This window comes from Vespula vulgaris, chromosome 3, assembly GCF_905475345.1.
Source record: "Vespula vulgaris chromosome 3, iyVesVulg1.1, whole genome shotgun sequence".
Classification (NCBI taxonomy): Eukaryota; Metazoa; Arthropoda; class Insecta; order Hymenoptera; family Vespidae; genus Vespula; species Vespula vulgaris.
Genome location: NC_066588.1, coordinates 8,193,304 through 8,210,000, shown reverse-complemented (window position 1 = coordinate 8,210,000; position 16,697 = coordinate 8,193,304). Strand labels below are relative to the sequence as shown.

The following is a 16,697-nucleotide window of genomic DNA, read 5'->3' as shown; positions in this document are numbered from 1 at the left end:
TAGCTTGCGTGTGCCTATGAATGAAAAGAAACAAAGAAAAAGGAAAAGAAAAGAAAAGAAAGGAAAAAATATAAGGGACAGGAGAGAAAGAAAAGGATTATCATAAAATTAGTCGTCCGACGACGCACGAGCCCTTGATGCGTGACACACGCTTCTGCCTGCCTGGCAGAGTTCTTGACGATAGATAGAAAGAAAGAGAGAAAGAGAAAGAGAGAAAGAGAGAGAGAGAGAGGGAAAGAGAGAGGAAGAGAAAAAGACGCGGGCATGTGCGGTCCAGCTGCCCTCCTGAATCTCGATGTGTCTTGCATCGTGTCCGAACTAGTCGAGAAGTGACTTCCGGCCTTGTCACGACATTCACCAGAGACGTAACCTCGGATCTCTTTTCCCAGCAACAACCCTCGACTCGTCTGCCTTTACTCGACTAGCTCGTGCTTTTCGTCATCGAACGCACGGAAAATGAGCCAGACCTCTTCCTCTTTTCTTTCTCTTTCTCTCTCTCTCTCTCTCTCTCTCTTTTTCTCTCTCCCCCACTCCCTCACACACACGCATACTTTTTTATTTTCTCTTCCTCTTTTTTCATTCTTTTTTTATTTGCTTCCGTTCAGTGACTTTGGAAAAATAATTTATACTCTCTTCCACGCTTACGTAGCGTTCCTCGGTTAACGCTTCTATGACCTGTTTTCATTTATATTCGCCGTCTCAGCGAGACGATTGTTACCGCAACATGTCCACGTGCGCACGCACAAAGTACATCTCGATGGATCCCCGTCCTCTTGCAATATGCGCGGAGGATGAAAGAGGAGTTGTAGAGGAGGACACCCATAGACACTAGTGTTTCCTTCCTGTGTAATCGTAGCAGCCACCTTCCACTACTCGTGGTTCGCGCGAGTAACGCGATACCCTTCGTAGACTTACACGTTAGAACACACGTCGTTGTATTACACGCATTCGCAAACACGCTTAAACTATCTCTGTACTTTTCGCGCTCGACGTTTTGAATTTTTTCATTAAAAAGGAACAAGAAAGAAAGAAAGAGAAAAGAAAAGAAAAGAGAGAAAGAAGGAAAAGAAACGTCACGATCGAATTTATTTAATTGATCGATCATCCCCGTTTTCATATTTTCATAAATAATTAAAAAAAAAAAGAGAAAAATGAATAAGAGAGAGAGAGAAACTGAGAATCTAAAAACCGTTGACTCTCTTCGTATACGCGTGTACACGTATTCGTATATGTATGTGCTTCTGTGTATAACATATATGTGTACGTGTATGTGTACGTGTCGCGCATGAGAGCACCGCGCGGCCGCGTGTAACTTCCGCTCTCGCCGCCCGCACCGGTAGATTCTAATTACCGACGGTAGGACCTCGAGGAAGAAATTAAGTGGTCGCGCTCTTCTTATTCCGTTTTTAAGCCCGGTCCCGAGAGTGAACAAACTCGTATACCGGTGGTATACCCAAGACGAGAAACGAGTCCTTCGTGTCTAACTATGTACGAACCGACATGAGAATATATCCTTAATAACATTTCTCTCTTTTTACTTCTTTTTCGCGTGCTACCAGACAAACACGACGACGTCGATGAGATATTAATGGAGGACTACTCGCCCTTTATTTCCGCCCTCGCAAGCGTGTAGATTTTCTATGAACGGACGGATGAATGAACGGGCCTGTGTGTATGTATGAATGAATGAATTCGAATACAAAGAGGGAGGTACGAACGAATGAATGAAAACGTAGATATCCAGTGTGTTAATTCGCATTACGATTGTTTCTGGAGACAGTAAATATGGATAATAAGAATTGAACGAAGACAATGATAATCGATTTTATATTCGATATTTAATTCTTTCTTTTTCCTTTTCTTTTTTTTTTTTTTTCTCAAATAAAAATATTTCATGAAAGGATGTGATACAAACTCGTAAAGGATCGAATACGCGCGTAAACGTGTAGAATAACTTGGGAAGTAGAAAGGGGAAGCTAATGCTTTTCATATTGTTCATTTTGTTCGAAGATCGTTTGAATTTCTGGTCTTTATCATCGAGACATTAAATCGTATACCGTTTTGTCGGTGGTACTTTCTTTCTCTCTCTCACACTCTCTCTCTCTTTCTCTGTCTAGTGTGCCTCGAGCATAATATAATACCCACAACGCGGAGGCGAAGCGAACCCTTTATTGCCGTGCGCTGCTCGGATGCTGCTTCCTTTCTCAGGCTCACACCCCTTCTCACCCTCTGTCTACTCTTCTCTCTTCCCTCCTCCCACTTTTCTCTCTCTCTCTCTCTCTTTCTCTCTTTCTCTCTCTATCTCTTGCACATATATACACGAACACACGTACAAACATATTATATATACTCGCTTTTCGAGAGACTACAAAATCTCATACAAATAAGCATATCCTTATTTAATGTAGCTGTAAAAAGCGTAGGTGAGTTTAGAAAAATAAAGTAGCAATTAGGGACTTGAAATTATCTAATCTTCCTTTCCACGATCGGAAACTATAGTGATATCCTTATAACCCGTAAACACACAAGCTGAGAGTCGCTTTGTCGACACTCGCAAAGCTTACGTCATCGTCGATCATCGACCCTCTCTGTCTCTGTCTCTCTGTCTCTCTCTCTCTCTCTCTCTCGTCGTTCAGTTTCGATGGGGAGACAGTAGCGGTGATATGCAAGTCGTTCCAACTCACGATGCACTCGACTCTCGAAAAGATCCAACCAAAACGAGGAGTTTAATCGATCGTTTCTACTCTATTCTTCTGCCAATAGCTCTTTCTTTTTTTATGGTACATCAAGATAACATAAGCAGCAATCGACCAACCTTCTAATTCAATTCAATGTACTTTGACAACAGGTTGCAGAATAAATTTGGGTCAAAAGATGAAACTGTAACGGTTAAGTAGTCTCCATTGCATCATTGTTTAAGCAAAGATAAGCTCGTTAAAGGATGTAGAAGTAACGCTACTGACTACCTGCCAGCTTCGGGCTATGCTTCGGCAATCGGCCGTTTCTGAATGAACAATAGAAAATTCCGGCTACTCACGGCACTCTGCCGTCGTTAATGAATACTTTGAATCGGACTGGCCTCGAGCTCACCGGGTGTTTACGAGCGGCGTATACACTGTGTGTATATACATCCTCGCGGTCAATGGTCCAAGTTGTAAAAGATACAAGCAACAGTAGCTACGACAATAGAAATTTTGCTTTCTTCATTGTAACATCGATCAATGGCGTTAATAAACATTGAGTTATTTATCATTGCGACGTATTTCTAATCCTCTTTAGAATTACAATCGTTGTCAAAGTTTCGATCGAGTGTTTACTAACGTAAGTGTACTTGACGATAGAAAAACAATAAACAAATCCGAATACATGCGTATAGTGTACGTAATAATGGTAGCAGACGATGTTGTTGGATCCCATCGATGTTTTCGGAACTCGTAAGAGCATCACCTGGGAAGAAGAGATGGGCCAGTAAACTGCTTCCCTGACTCCCGTTTCGCCGGCAACGAAATGCTACTTTCCTTCTGGGAAGGAAGGCTGGTTTCCTCCTTTAACTATCCCAGGACACGCCATCGGGCAAAGTGTTTGTTCTTTTGTTGGGTTTTAGCTACCTTCAGTGGCGTAGCCAAAAGATCGATCTGCCTCGGGTGTCTTACAGCGCTATTACATTTAGTGTTACGGAACGATTCCTCTCTCTCTCTCTCTCTCTCTCTCTTTCTCTCGATCATCGAAGATCGATGAGAATCAACGAAGCCAGCCAGCTGGCTGCTTCTTGCTAGGTTCTTCTTCTCGTATTGTCGTTGGTAGTAGTAGTAGCGGTAATATCGATGATAGTAATAGTAGTAGAGTAGTAGTAGTAATCCCTGGCCCCCGCAAGATCTGCTGCCGTGAGACAGGACTTTTTTCGATGATGGTGCACCTGATCGAACCATCCTAATCTACGTGGCTATTATGATAATACGTTTAGACGGAAGGTTATGCGCGGGGCCCGCTTCTTCTCCTTCTTTCCTTTTGCACGCAGAAAACAGGTAAGCAAGTGGGAGGAAGAGGAAGAGTGAAGAGAGAAGGACGAAGAACGCCTCTTTCCCAGAGGCAGAGAGCCAAAGAGCCACAATGTTCTCTCTCTCTCTCTCTCTCTTTTTCTCTCTTACTCGCTCACTCACTCTCACTCTTCTCTCTCTCTCTCTCTCTCTCTCTCTCTCTCTCTCTCTCTCTCTCTCTTTCTGTGGTATACGCTTACTCTCTTTGTGCCGGATGCGCACCGCCAGCAGAGTAGCAATAGCGGACGAACGTCCGGCCTCTCCTCTCTTTCTCTTCATCACGCCCCTCACTCACGTTACTACTCGTCTTTTTCTCTCTCGAAGGGCCGGTACACTTGGAACGCATCATTGGTCGTCTCTCTGCCCCTGCTTGGGCTCCGCACGGCTAATTACCTCTTCTCTCTTTCGCTTTCTCTCTGTCTGTCTCTCTCTTTCTCTTTCTCTCTTTCATACACTCTACCGTACATAGCCAAAACTCGTTGTTAATTTGTATCTAATAATACTCAAACGTAAACATGTTTTAGAAGGAAGTTAAACGTTTCTCTTTTATCATTAATCGATATCTATGTATTTTGCAGAAAAGGTACTGATCACCAGGCTGACCACGCAAAAGTGGCTCGACGTGGGCCCGGAGTGGATAGAGGAAGAACATAGGAGTGCCCATTCACGAATGGTTTACGAGTATAGAGTGACGTGTGCGGCGCATTATTACGGAAAGGGCTGTGAAAATCTTTGCAGACCTAGAGACGATAACTTCGGTCATTACAGTTGCAGTCCTACCGGTGAACGTGTTTGTCTTTCGGGATGGAAGGGCGACTACTGTGCTACTCGTAAGTCTATCATAATACTCGTCATCTTTATTCGTATCTCTCCCATCACGACTGCACGCGACTGGCGCAACCTTCATTCTTTTTGTGTTTCTCTTTCTTTTTTTTTTCTCTTTTTTTTTTTTTCTTCGATCGTTCCTACCGCGATAAAATGCAAATCGTATGCGGCTCGTTTTGTTCGTCGCTTACGCAACGCCATACCGAACTGCGTTCCGCGTTTGAAAGTAAGAGTAGCCGATGGTACTCGTAACGAGGCCCACCAGTTGATCTTGGCTCGTCTAGGCGGAGATTCACGAAATGAAATCTCCTCCTCTTCCTTTATTTTCTCGATCTTGTCACGTTCGAGCGAATCCGAAAGCGAAGCTGTGCGCTGACGGCTTAGGCCGCGAGAGACCAAACTCGGCGATGTCGGCGAGATTCTACGGCTACGGCATCGGCACGACTCGGTGTGTCGGCGCACCGGTGCAACGCCGGTGCAACGTCGGTGCAGCGAGCTGCTCGAGAACGTGCAGCAGCTTCCCACGCTTGGCTAGCGCGTGTACGCGAGACTCTCTCTGGTCTGGTCTCTCTCTCTCTCTCTCTCTCTCTCTCTCTCCTCCGTCTCGGCATCCTCTTTGTTGCTCTCCCGCTCACTCGCGTACCTGAGCCTCCCGTCGAGAGCGTACGACGAAGGCGTGCAGCTCTCGCCCCCGCCCCCGCTCTGATCCGATCCTTGCACATGCACGCGCTCCGACCTTTCTCTCTCTTTCTCTCTCTTTCTCTCATACACACGTATACGTCAGAGTTCCTCAAGAATTGGCCGCCGAAAGAGATGCGCTGTATTCAGCGTTGCCAGTCGTATTAGGCATTCCTTTTGACGGTAGATTCCTTTTTCTCGGAAAAATATTTCTCACCTGGTCCCAAAGGCCTTCTCTTCAACTTCTTCTACGAGCTTCACTTAGAATTCGAAATCTCGTAGTTTAATCGGACGATACGACGATTCTTTCAGTCCCATTACGACCTTGTAATTTTCTCAAAGTCTCCACCTTGTTTCGTACGCAGCAACCTGTTCTTTTTTACTGTTTATTCAGCTCATACACGTATGTATGACCGTATTGGGCTCGTTCTAGTGTAACGGTTACGTAGAGAACATTGAGTTATAAGAACGAATAGGTATCTCGTATCACGAGGGATCATCGAGGCGGAACGCAATCTCGTTTTCGAGGCTGTTCCTCGAGGCTGGAGACCAGCCGTTGGTAGCCAAGTGCCAAGGCGGAATCCAAAAACGCGAGGCTACTTCGATCTCACCCTTGATAGCCAAGTCAAGCTGAAGAAAGGTCTCCGATCGTGAACGTTGGCTATCGGTCGTTGCACCCTTTTCTTCTCGAAGAGAGCACGAGTCGACCGGTCGGCAAAGTTTGCGCATTGATTACTAATAGACTACTTACTCTCTTCGTTTCGTTACATTCCCCGGCATTCGAGGAATCATGAGTTCGTGCTCGGTTTCGCGAATCGGAACTTTCAAGAATCGGAAGGCGCGTCTCGCTTTTGTCACGCACTTCTTGTGCTGCGATCGGCCGATCTTTTCTCACGTCTCTCTCTTTCTCTCTCTCTCTCTCTCTCTCTCTCTCTCTCTCTCTCAATCTCGAGAAAGAGAGAATACATAGATAGATACATACATACACAGGCGCACGCTTACGTATACACGTACGTACGAGATCTCGATAACGCGATTGAACTCTTTGGTTCTAAGATTCTTTGAAAGTCTTCTCGATCGACGTGAGAAATAAAATAACGATCGAATAGCCTCGATTCGTTAAGAAAACCAAATACCAAAATAAAAGAAAAGAAAAAAAGATATTTCCTTGCGAATAAAAGACTCGTTAGAGAAGACACGTTAAATTCTAGAGCCCACTTTCCCCCATGGCGAAGCAAACTCGCGAAAAGAATTTCGAAGAACGTCGAATCAAAAGTAGCAAGAGGCATTCTTTCGGAACGCATTATACCAGAACATCGAACTTTCACTTGCTAGCTAGAGGTGCTCCCCGATGTATAAAATCATCAATCCTCCTTGTGTAGTTTCATGATCGAAGGAAAGCGTGTTTACCAGCCAGAGAAAAGAGCTTGTTCGCGCACGAGCCATCATAAACTCGTTCATCGTTCTAACTCAATACTAAAGAGAAGAGACACGAGAGCAGCTGAGGTGCACGTGAGTTATTTTCCCCTTTCGACTTATCCTCGTAACAGCTACGTTCCTCGTTCGGGGAAGCGTCTGTGCGCAAGGGGTTAACGAGATATAGAAAGGGAGTTAGAAAGGGTAGGGGTGACTACTAGTAGTCCGAGCTTGCACCACGAAGATAGCTTTCGGCACCGCAGACGGTCTCTTTCGGGGGTACTACGACGTTACATGGGGATTGCGGGGAATAAAGGCAGCTGCAACGCGAGGCCATGCGCGAGTGGGCCTGACAGCTGCTGCGAAGGTCGGTGCTTTAACCAACAGCTGCACCAAACTCACGTTCACAGTCCATTTCCATTGGCAACCTCCTCCCTTTGCTCCTCTTCTCTCTCTCTCTCTCTCTCTCTCTGTTACTCTTCTTCTTCGATCCCCATACCACGACCTCGTCCTGCGTCCTTCCTCTTTGGGCGACGATATTTTTCCAGTCTTTCTCCATCTCTTTATTATATCTACCTACCTGCACAACTTTTCAGGTCTTTCCGCATTCGGCAAGTTCCCAACGAGCAAGGTGTGCAAGATATACAATAAGTACCCGCTCGGCAGGTAGTTCGAAGAAAAAAAACTGCTATCTGCTTTTCTCGATTTTCTTTCACTCGGAAGCACTGATTCAACGCTTCTCGGAGTCGGACCAGGGGTACCTCGTGGGGTCTATAAATACAATAGCGTGTTCCATCACGGCGCTTCGACTCGTTGTTTACTTTGCCCGAGCTTCGCCGAATAGTTCTATCTTGGCGTTTTACTCGGTGCCAAGGTTACGCGGCTCGGTGGCCCTGTCTCCGATCGTCGACTCACCTACCTTCGACCCTACCAAGTCCTTTTCTCAAGATGGATGAACCCGATCGAGGAGGGAACGTGCACGCAAATACGGAACTCGCGTAATCGAAGTAGTCATTGCCAACCACTCACGAGTCCGCAAACATTTGCGGTTAGCCCATTCAACGTATACATATCTTTAGGAATGTTCGTTCCAGTTCTTTAAAAAGACTATGATTGATTAGGATCTTATTTCGCGTCCTTTTATGGCCGACAAAACATTTAACGTGTAATAATGACTCTTTAAAGGAGACAAGGCTGAACAATCGAAAGATTTCAATTCTCTTCTTTAACATTCCGTTCCATCGTAAATTATCCAACTCTTCGGTGACTACCATACGCGTGTGTATATGCATCGTATATATCGTAGAGTTGTACGTATCGCTCGTGCAGTCGTGAGGGACGCGATCGACCTCTCGCGGAGCGTTGCCTTAACCTTTTGGATTTTTTCTTACTCCTTTCAGCCCGCTGCCTGCCCGGATGCGACGAGCAGCACGGACACTGCAGTCGACCCAACGAATGCATGTAAGTATCTTCGCATACATACGTACGTACACCTAGTTTGCCCGTTTCTGCACATACACGAGCGTGTAGATGCATATATAGGATGAGTCAATAACTATTGCCATTAGTGGAAAGAATTTTTATTTACATATTTAAAATAAAAAGAAACGAAAAGAAAAGAAAAACGTTCTAAAGCATTTCCTATAACAGACAGGAGTCATCGAAAATGCTAATACATTCTTGTCGAAGATTTCTTTTTTCTTCTTCTTTTTTTTTTTGAAGTTAATTCGGGTCCAAATTAAGAAATAAAAAATTCATTCATCTGGTAATAATTATCGACTCACCCTGTATATACCGACTCTCCTATACCGGTACCACGTTCTCCGGGCTCGATCTTCCTTCCAACTTCTATACGCATTCTACACACACATACATGGACACACGAACGCTTCTTCATGCTCGAAGAAGAAGAGGACGAAGAAGAATTCGAAGCGTTCGGCTCCTTTCCGTCGAACGACTCGGCCCGTTCGAAGGTGCCGATCGTTCCTAGCCAACGAGACGATTCTTTCCCATCCCCTTTCATTTTTCATTCTTTTTCCCCCTTTTTTCCCGACGTGTCGTTGAACCTCGCTATTCATTACTCGCTATTTTCGAAATACACTTATTTCGGTTAACGCACGAGCGATCGTAACTTTGCTAAGGGAAATTAGCGAAGAAAGAGACGAGAGAGACCGCGAATCTCGGTCCGACCGGCGCTAACCCGGGCTTTGGAGTTAACTCGATCATCTAATTACTCTACGACCGGGGTTAATTGTCCCGTTAGCCGCAGGCATCGGCTCTCTCTCTCTTTCTTTCTCTATGGTTGACTCAACGTGCCGCCGTCTCAGAACTTTCCCTCCTCTCTCTCTCTCTCTCTCTCTCTCTCTTTCTCTTTCTCTGTCTCTTTCTCTTTCTCTCTGTTCCTCGTTTTCTATCTTGATCATTTTTCTTATCGTTTTTCTTCTCTGAAGATAGATAAGAAGAATAATTTTTCTATACAGAGGATAGATCGAAACGTGCATAGTACCTAGAACATTTTATAAGAGAAGTAGAGCTCACGATTCGATCTACCAGAGAAAGAGAAAGAGAAAGAGAGAGAGAGAGAGAGAGAGAGATTCTCGTGTCCTTATTAGATTGCGAGCATTCACGAGAATGCACTATGTGGATGATGCGCGCATCCATGGCGCCATGCAGGTATAATGTGCCAGCTCGATGTTTCCCAACCGTAATTGGGTTAATACGTTTTATACGAACTACGTATACGCATTCGTCTTTGTCCTCATCCTCTTTTCCATCATCTGCCTATATATACTTGATGATCGAACATCACTGTAATTTTGTAATTAAGGACAAGAAGTAATGATATTTTCTTCCTTTTTTCTCTCTCGCGAGACAACGAATTCATTTCGTGTGACAATCGAAAATCTCGATATCATCGAAAGCGATTGCCGTGAGAGAATAAGAGAGAGAAAGAAAGAGAGAGAGAGAGAGGGAGAGAGAGAGAGAGAAAGACTCGTGGGATATCGGCCCCGCTCGTGATACGTGAAAGAATCACGGCTATGGTGTCCCATTGAAATTTCGGAGTCCACGTTCGGCCGTGCGTTCGCCAGTTGAATACAGATGACGATGCACAGACTATGCATCCTTGTACGTCCTCTCTCTCTCTCTCTCTCTCTTTCTCTTTCTCTTTCCCTCCGCGATTCGAGTGAATGTACTGTATTACTGTGAAACAGACTGTTCTATTCGCCTCGATCCACGCAAAGTGAACGGACTCGAACGTTTAGCATCTCAGCATCGTCTTTTAATACGATCGTAGAACATTCCAATGGAAACGATCGAAGCGAGAACGGATTTCTCTTGAAATCAAAATCATCGACGCTTTCCCTTTAAAATTCAAATTTCCCGGTTTAAATCGGAGGCCATCGGATTTGAACGTCTTGTACGCGACGCGACGATACTCTCGAATCTCGTCGTTACACGGAATTTGTTTAATGGTAGAGTCATGCGATGTCCGAAGTGCGCTCGCGCGGCCGCGGCTCGACAACCGTGCGCGGCATGGCGCAGATCGCCAATATATATAGGCGGATGGGTATTAGTGGGCAGAGCGAGGCGCGCGCACACGCACACACAGGAGCGTAACCTTTCCTTGACCCGCATACTGAACGGCTGTGCCGAGGCTCGAACCGTGGGAACACTACTCGACGACTCATCCCCACTCTCTTACGAATTCTACCTTCTCTTCTGTCTCTCTTCCTCTTTCTCTCGCTTCACAGATCCTCTCCCCACCATCACGCCAGCCGCCTCCACCGTCACCGTCTTCGTCATCGTCGTCGTCGTCGTCGTCGTTGTCTTCGTCGTCGACTTCGTCGTCATCGTCGTCGGCGTCGTCGTCGGCGTCGTCGTCGGCGTCGTCGTCGTCGTCGTCGTCGACGTCGTCGCCGTCGCCGTCATCGGGACTCTTCTCTCCTCGCCTTCCCACCTTTCATCTCGTTCTCCCACTCTTTTTCCTCCCCCTTCCTCTCTACTACTCGTTGCCTGACCGGCTGGCTGTCCTCCTCTTTTCATCTTTCTTTCTCGCTCTTTCTCCGTATAACCCCTTGGACAACGTAATGGCCGACCACCATATACCTCTTCTCTACCCCTTCCTCTTCCTGTACCTTCCTCGTCTCTCTTCACACAGCCTTTATCCACCTTTGTATGCTCTCCGATATATGTAGGTACCTATATTTTCACCCTTTACCTCCTCCCGCGCGCGCGTTCACATCCACACATACAGACGTACAGACAAACACACAAAGATACTTAGCCTCGCACACAACGTGCGCTTTTCCACGGCAGTAGCTATCTCGAACACTCGCTTCGTCTCTCTTTTCTGTCTACCTCCGTAGCGTATTTAGATACGATTCCTTCTCATACGTGAGAGCACGAATTCTCTCTCTCTTTCTCTCTCCCTCCCTCCCTCCCTCCCTCCCTCTCTTTAAAAAGGCAAACGAGTTTCGGAGGGATACCATGAGTTTTGATAATAACCACTAAGGAGATACATATTTATGAAAATCATATATCTAACGCGAATCTTATATCTAATGAGATGAATTAACGAGCATATACTTGATTCCTTTTTTGTTTTTAATTGCAGCTGTCACAGCGGTTGGAAAGGAGCCTTTTGTGATCAGTGCGTGAGATATCCCGGGTGCCTTCATGGTAGTTGCCAAAAGCCTTGGGAATGTCTATGCGACGAAGGCTGGGGCGGACTGTTCTGCAACCAGGATCTAAACTACTGCACGAATCACAAGCCTTGCATGAACGGTGGCACCTGCTTTAACACCGGCCAAGGATCGTACACCTGCTCCTGCGCGCCAGGCTTCACTGGTACGGACTGCCAGACACAACTTTTGGACTGTCACTCGAAGCCATGCTTGAATGGAGGCTCCTGTTCGATGGAAGCAACGTACGCAAACTCGAGCGTATCTTCCAGTGGCGGCAGCAACGCGAACGGCAATCATCATCATCGTTCGGGTTCTTCCTCTTCGCTCGATGGCTCCTCGTCATCGAGCAAGTTACAACGAGCAGCTTATCGATGCACTTGCCCACCAGGCTGGAGAGGTCGCCACTGCGAGATGACATCGAGATCATGTCGAGACTCTCCCTGCTTGCACGGCGGTATCTGCGAGGATGACTCGTTGAACGGCTACGTTTGTCGTTGTCCAGCAGGATACACGGGTACCGATTGCGAATCCCAACTCGATGAGTGCTCACCGAATCCTTGCACAAATGGTGGCACCTGCACCGACATGGTGAACAGTTATCGTTGCTCCTGCCCTCCTGGTTTCGCTGGAGATCGCTGCGAGATCAACGTCGACGATTGCCAAGGTGATCCCTGTCTTAACGGTGGCACTTGCGTCGACTTGGTGAATCGCTTTAGATGCCAGTGCGTGCCCGGATTCGTCGGTAGACTCTGCCAAGACAAGGTCGACTATTGCCTGGCTAAGCCATGCGCGAACGGTGGTAGATGCATCTCCGGAACGAACGACTATCGTTGCGAGTGCAAGCCCGGATTCACGGGAAAAGATTGCAGCGTTGACGTGGACGAGTGCCGTAGCGCACCCTGCAAGAACGGTGGCACCTGTAGGAATCGAGTGAACGGTTTTCTATGCGAGTGTCCGGTAGGTTGGCACGGGGAAAGTTGTGCGGAGGAGGTCGGTGTCGGTGGTACGGCCGTTTTACCGGTGGCATCGGCCGCGAGTTCGTCCAGCGAAAGTGGTACTGCTATTTTACCCGCAGCAGCTGCAGCTGCCGCCGCGGTACCACCCTCGGGTGCCAGCTATTGGTCAGGAAACTTATCGAAACACGTCACCTCGGCAGCTGAAGCTAGAGACGCCGGTTTGACGACGGAACACGTAGTGGTGATAGCAACTCTTTCGACGGCCGTGCCAGCGTTTGTCTTGGTCGCAGCACTCGCAGTAATGTGCATGAAGAGGCGGCAAAAGCGCGAACAGGCGAAGGCGGACGAGGAGGCGAGATTGCAGAATGAAAGGAACGCGGTACACAGCAGCATGAGCAAACGCAGCGGAGGTGTTCTCGGAGGTGGTAGCAACAGCGTCATCGGCTCAGCTGGAGGTGGTTCGGCCGTTGGAATCGGTAACGTCGGACTTTTGAGTGGTATCACCGGTGGTTGCGTTGGTAGCGGAGTTACCGGTGGTGGAGTTGTCTCGGGCGGAGGTGCGGTCTCCGGGGCTGGATTGATCGGCTCGGCCGGTGGAAGTGTCTGCACTCTCGGTACCGGAGACGCCCATATGATCAAGAACACGTGGACGGCGAACAAGAGTGTGAACAATGCGAGTAGCGTCCGGCAGGATGACCTGGACTCCTCGTTCCAGACCGACGTTACCCTGGACAGTTCCTGCTCGGGATACAAAGCGGAACCGGTGCTCCAGGACGGCAGAACGAGAACGACGAAGCAGTTGAACACCGAGGCTGCAGCCCATCGAGCGTCTCATCTCTTCCAGAAGGAGAAGGATTGCTTGGGCCTGGGTCTGGGTCTTGGTGTCGCTGTACTCGAAACCGCCAAGAGGTCCTCGGTCTTCGCGAATACTCCGAGCGACGCCTGCTGCGCGGCGGAAGCGACCCTCCTGAAAAGGCCGACGACGGTAACGGAAAGTTCCGGTCCACCCGGCAGTGGAGGTGGTGGCGGCGGTGGTGGTGTCGTCGACAGTGCCTGCGGTGTTTATGTTATAGACGATCATTACAGGCATGACGCGACCACGCTAGCGACAACACTCGCGACGGAAGTGTAGCCTCGAATAATACTGTGACGCATAAAAGAACGCGTGCTTGGGACACGAATCAATTAGACCGCGCGCGAATCACGAACTTGTATTTTCTTTTCTTCTTTCCCCATTTTTCTCTCGTTTTACCCGGCGCATTAGAGATCGCGTTGATCCTCATTCTTCTTTAACTGTGAATCGATGCGTTCGTTGAAACAACTCTTCGAAAGACTTACAGATTCTTCGTTCGTGTTTCCTCGACCACGTCTTATTTATGACGACGAGAGGAACAACGATGACGATGACATTGACGAAGACGACGACCACGACAACGACGGTGAGATAATCATTAAGATCTCTCGTCGAGTCGAGCGACGGACTAACTAAATAGAAGCTCGTGAATCGAGTTAATAAAGTAACGATATGCTGTGGGGGCGGTTGGCGTATTAGCCACTTACCCGTCTTTAGATGTTAATAATATTGTCATGCTCGAAGCAAAACTTTGTACAGAACTAATTTATTATTATTGTTATTTACTATTATTACGATTGCTATTATTATTATTATTATTATTATTATTATTATTATTATTATTATTATTAATATTATTATTAATATTATTATTATTATTATTATTATCATCATCATTATTATTATTATTATTATTATTATTATTTTTATTTTTATTATTATTATATTATCGACATTATTATATTGTATCGCATTATCATTGTTCCACTAGTTCTTTTTTCAATTGCGTGACCGTGCTTTGTCCTATCTACGACGCGATATGGTAACGGAGAACAAGCTTGTATTAATGCGTACGTGTATGATCGCGAATGTTCGCATGTGTGTATGCGTGTATGTGCGTGTGTGTGTGCGTGTGCGTGTGTTTGTGTGCTCGCGCATGTATGTATGCATATGAGAAGAAGGAGAAGAGGTTTGCTACGAATTCGAATCAAAATATTCGACCTCTTGCTCGTTCGCGCGAATATGGGAAAAATCGAAAACACTTTTTGGGTCTCCTTCTGTAGATAGCATGAATCGCTTAAAATATGCTGAATCTGTTAGATCGTACTAGAATTGTTTACCATTGAATACTAACATCTTCTTACATCTTACACCTATAAAAAAATATCGAAGGGATAAAGAACGAAAATCGATTCGAATTTTATCCCTTTTAAAATATAAAAAGAAAATACCTAGAGTAAGAAAGGTGACCCAAGAAACGACGAACGAAAGATTTTATTTCTCATATTTCGCGCGATGGAAGGGAAAGAAAGAAAAAAGAAAACGAAAAAAAAAAAAAAGAATGGAAAACCTATTTCCGTTTAGGGCTTGGTGATTCGAGGTATAATACAGCGACCTCGTTTTTTTTTCTACGCGCAGGAGATTCGAAATTCGTTCGATGAACTCCCAATCGCCATCGATCGGCTTTCCTCTTCGTTGATAAAAAAAAAAAAACCATTTTGTTTATCGCTTAATTGCATTGCGCACGTGTTCGGCGAAACAAAAAAATTCCATCGTTTCTCGTTCTTAAAACTAATCGCGACTTATGTGTATATAAATTATCTAATGTGTATATATGTGTATACATATGTATATATATACACACATATATATACATATAAATATGTATGTATAAAAAATACCGCCGTCGTCATCGGTAATGTATCAACAACGGAATGGATTATTTCGAGTGTTTTTCTTTTTTTTTTTTTGGTGTGTTCTTTTTTTTTTCTTTTAGTATTGAGTATAGCAAAATTCGATAAAATTCGAATGGATCCGTCTAATTGATTGCGAGCGTGTATCGTAATACTGGCAAACCAAAAAAATTAGTACGGCTAGATTTCCTTTTGGTTTAACAGCGCAAACGATGCGTGTTCGTATCCATTCGATCGGATCGCACCAATCATTTCGGTATACTATCGTTTCTGTATATTTCTTTTTTCATCGACGAGATTGAAGTTCGACGAGTAAAGAAAAAAAAAATAAAAAAAAAAAAGGAAGAACGCTCGTTATCCTCGGCCGTCGATGGTACGAGAAATGCGATGAATATGTGTTGTTTCCGCACGGTTAATAACGATTAATTAATTTATTTATGAATGATTATTATCGCGTATAATGAATCAGTATGCCGATGGTGATAATGCTGATGTGAAAGTGATGAGATATGACGATTATATAGATATATATATATAGATATATATATATATGTATATATAGTCATATATATATTATATGTATGTATATATATGTATATGTATATGTATATATATATTATATGTATGTATGTATGTATGTATGTATATACATATATATGTATGTGTATATATATATATGTATATATAGAAACGTACGATGACGATATAACGAACAAAGATTCGATGATGTTCCTGTTATAAATAATAATAATAATTAAAATAAACGAACAACTCTACCAACTAAGTCATACACAGGCTTTGGGTCTTGATCAGCGCGACTTAACGAAGGACCTACGCGCTTAATTATTATAATTATCGTACGCGGTTCAACAAAGTGATGGAAAAACCGGTAATGTTTGGAGGATCGGCGGAATCGATTTTGTATCGTCCCTCTTTCATAAGAGGGAGAGAGTGGGGTAGAAAAAAAAAAACGAAAAGAAAACGAAAAAGTAAAAGAATGAAAACCCCGGTAATCCTAATCTGCGAGACGAATCACGTACATAAGACCGATTATATTATATAAATATAATGTGTAATAAAGCTGTTGTCATTTTTTGTACTTACACTTCTTTGAACGATTTGATATACGTCGTCGCCTTCCATACGAGCGATCGATCATTCCTGATTCCTGCCTCTTTTCACTTCTTCCGCCTCTTTCGCGACCTTTTCAAATTTATACAACGTCCACACCGATGAGTTTGTTTTTCCTTGAGAGTAAACTCCGTGGGGCAGCGCGTACTCTCGTGCTCATTCCGTTTCTACGCGATCCTTGTGCTGAAATATCACACGAGGTG

General features: G+C 45.2%; 1 protein-coding gene across 2 annotated transcripts in view; it reads left to right on the top strand.

Moving 5' to 3' along the window:
- LOC127062885 (neurogenic locus protein delta-like) overlaps window positions 1-16,466 on the top strand; it is a 27,688-nt gene extending 11,222 nt beyond the window's left edge. For both annotated transcript variants that reach the window (XM_050991846.1, XM_050991847.1), the window contains 3 exons: window positions 4,616-4,867; window positions 8,357-8,417; window positions 11,572-16,466. In XM_050991846.1, coding sequence (XP_050847803.1) covers window positions 4,616-4,867; window positions 8,357-8,417; window positions 11,572-13,729 — 2,471 coding nt within the window. In that variant the 3' untranslated portion in view covers window positions 13,730-16,466. The remainder of the gene's footprint in view (window positions 1-4,615; window positions 4,868-8,356; window positions 8,418-11,571) is intronic.
- Window positions 16,467-16,697: the final 231 nt, after the last annotated feature.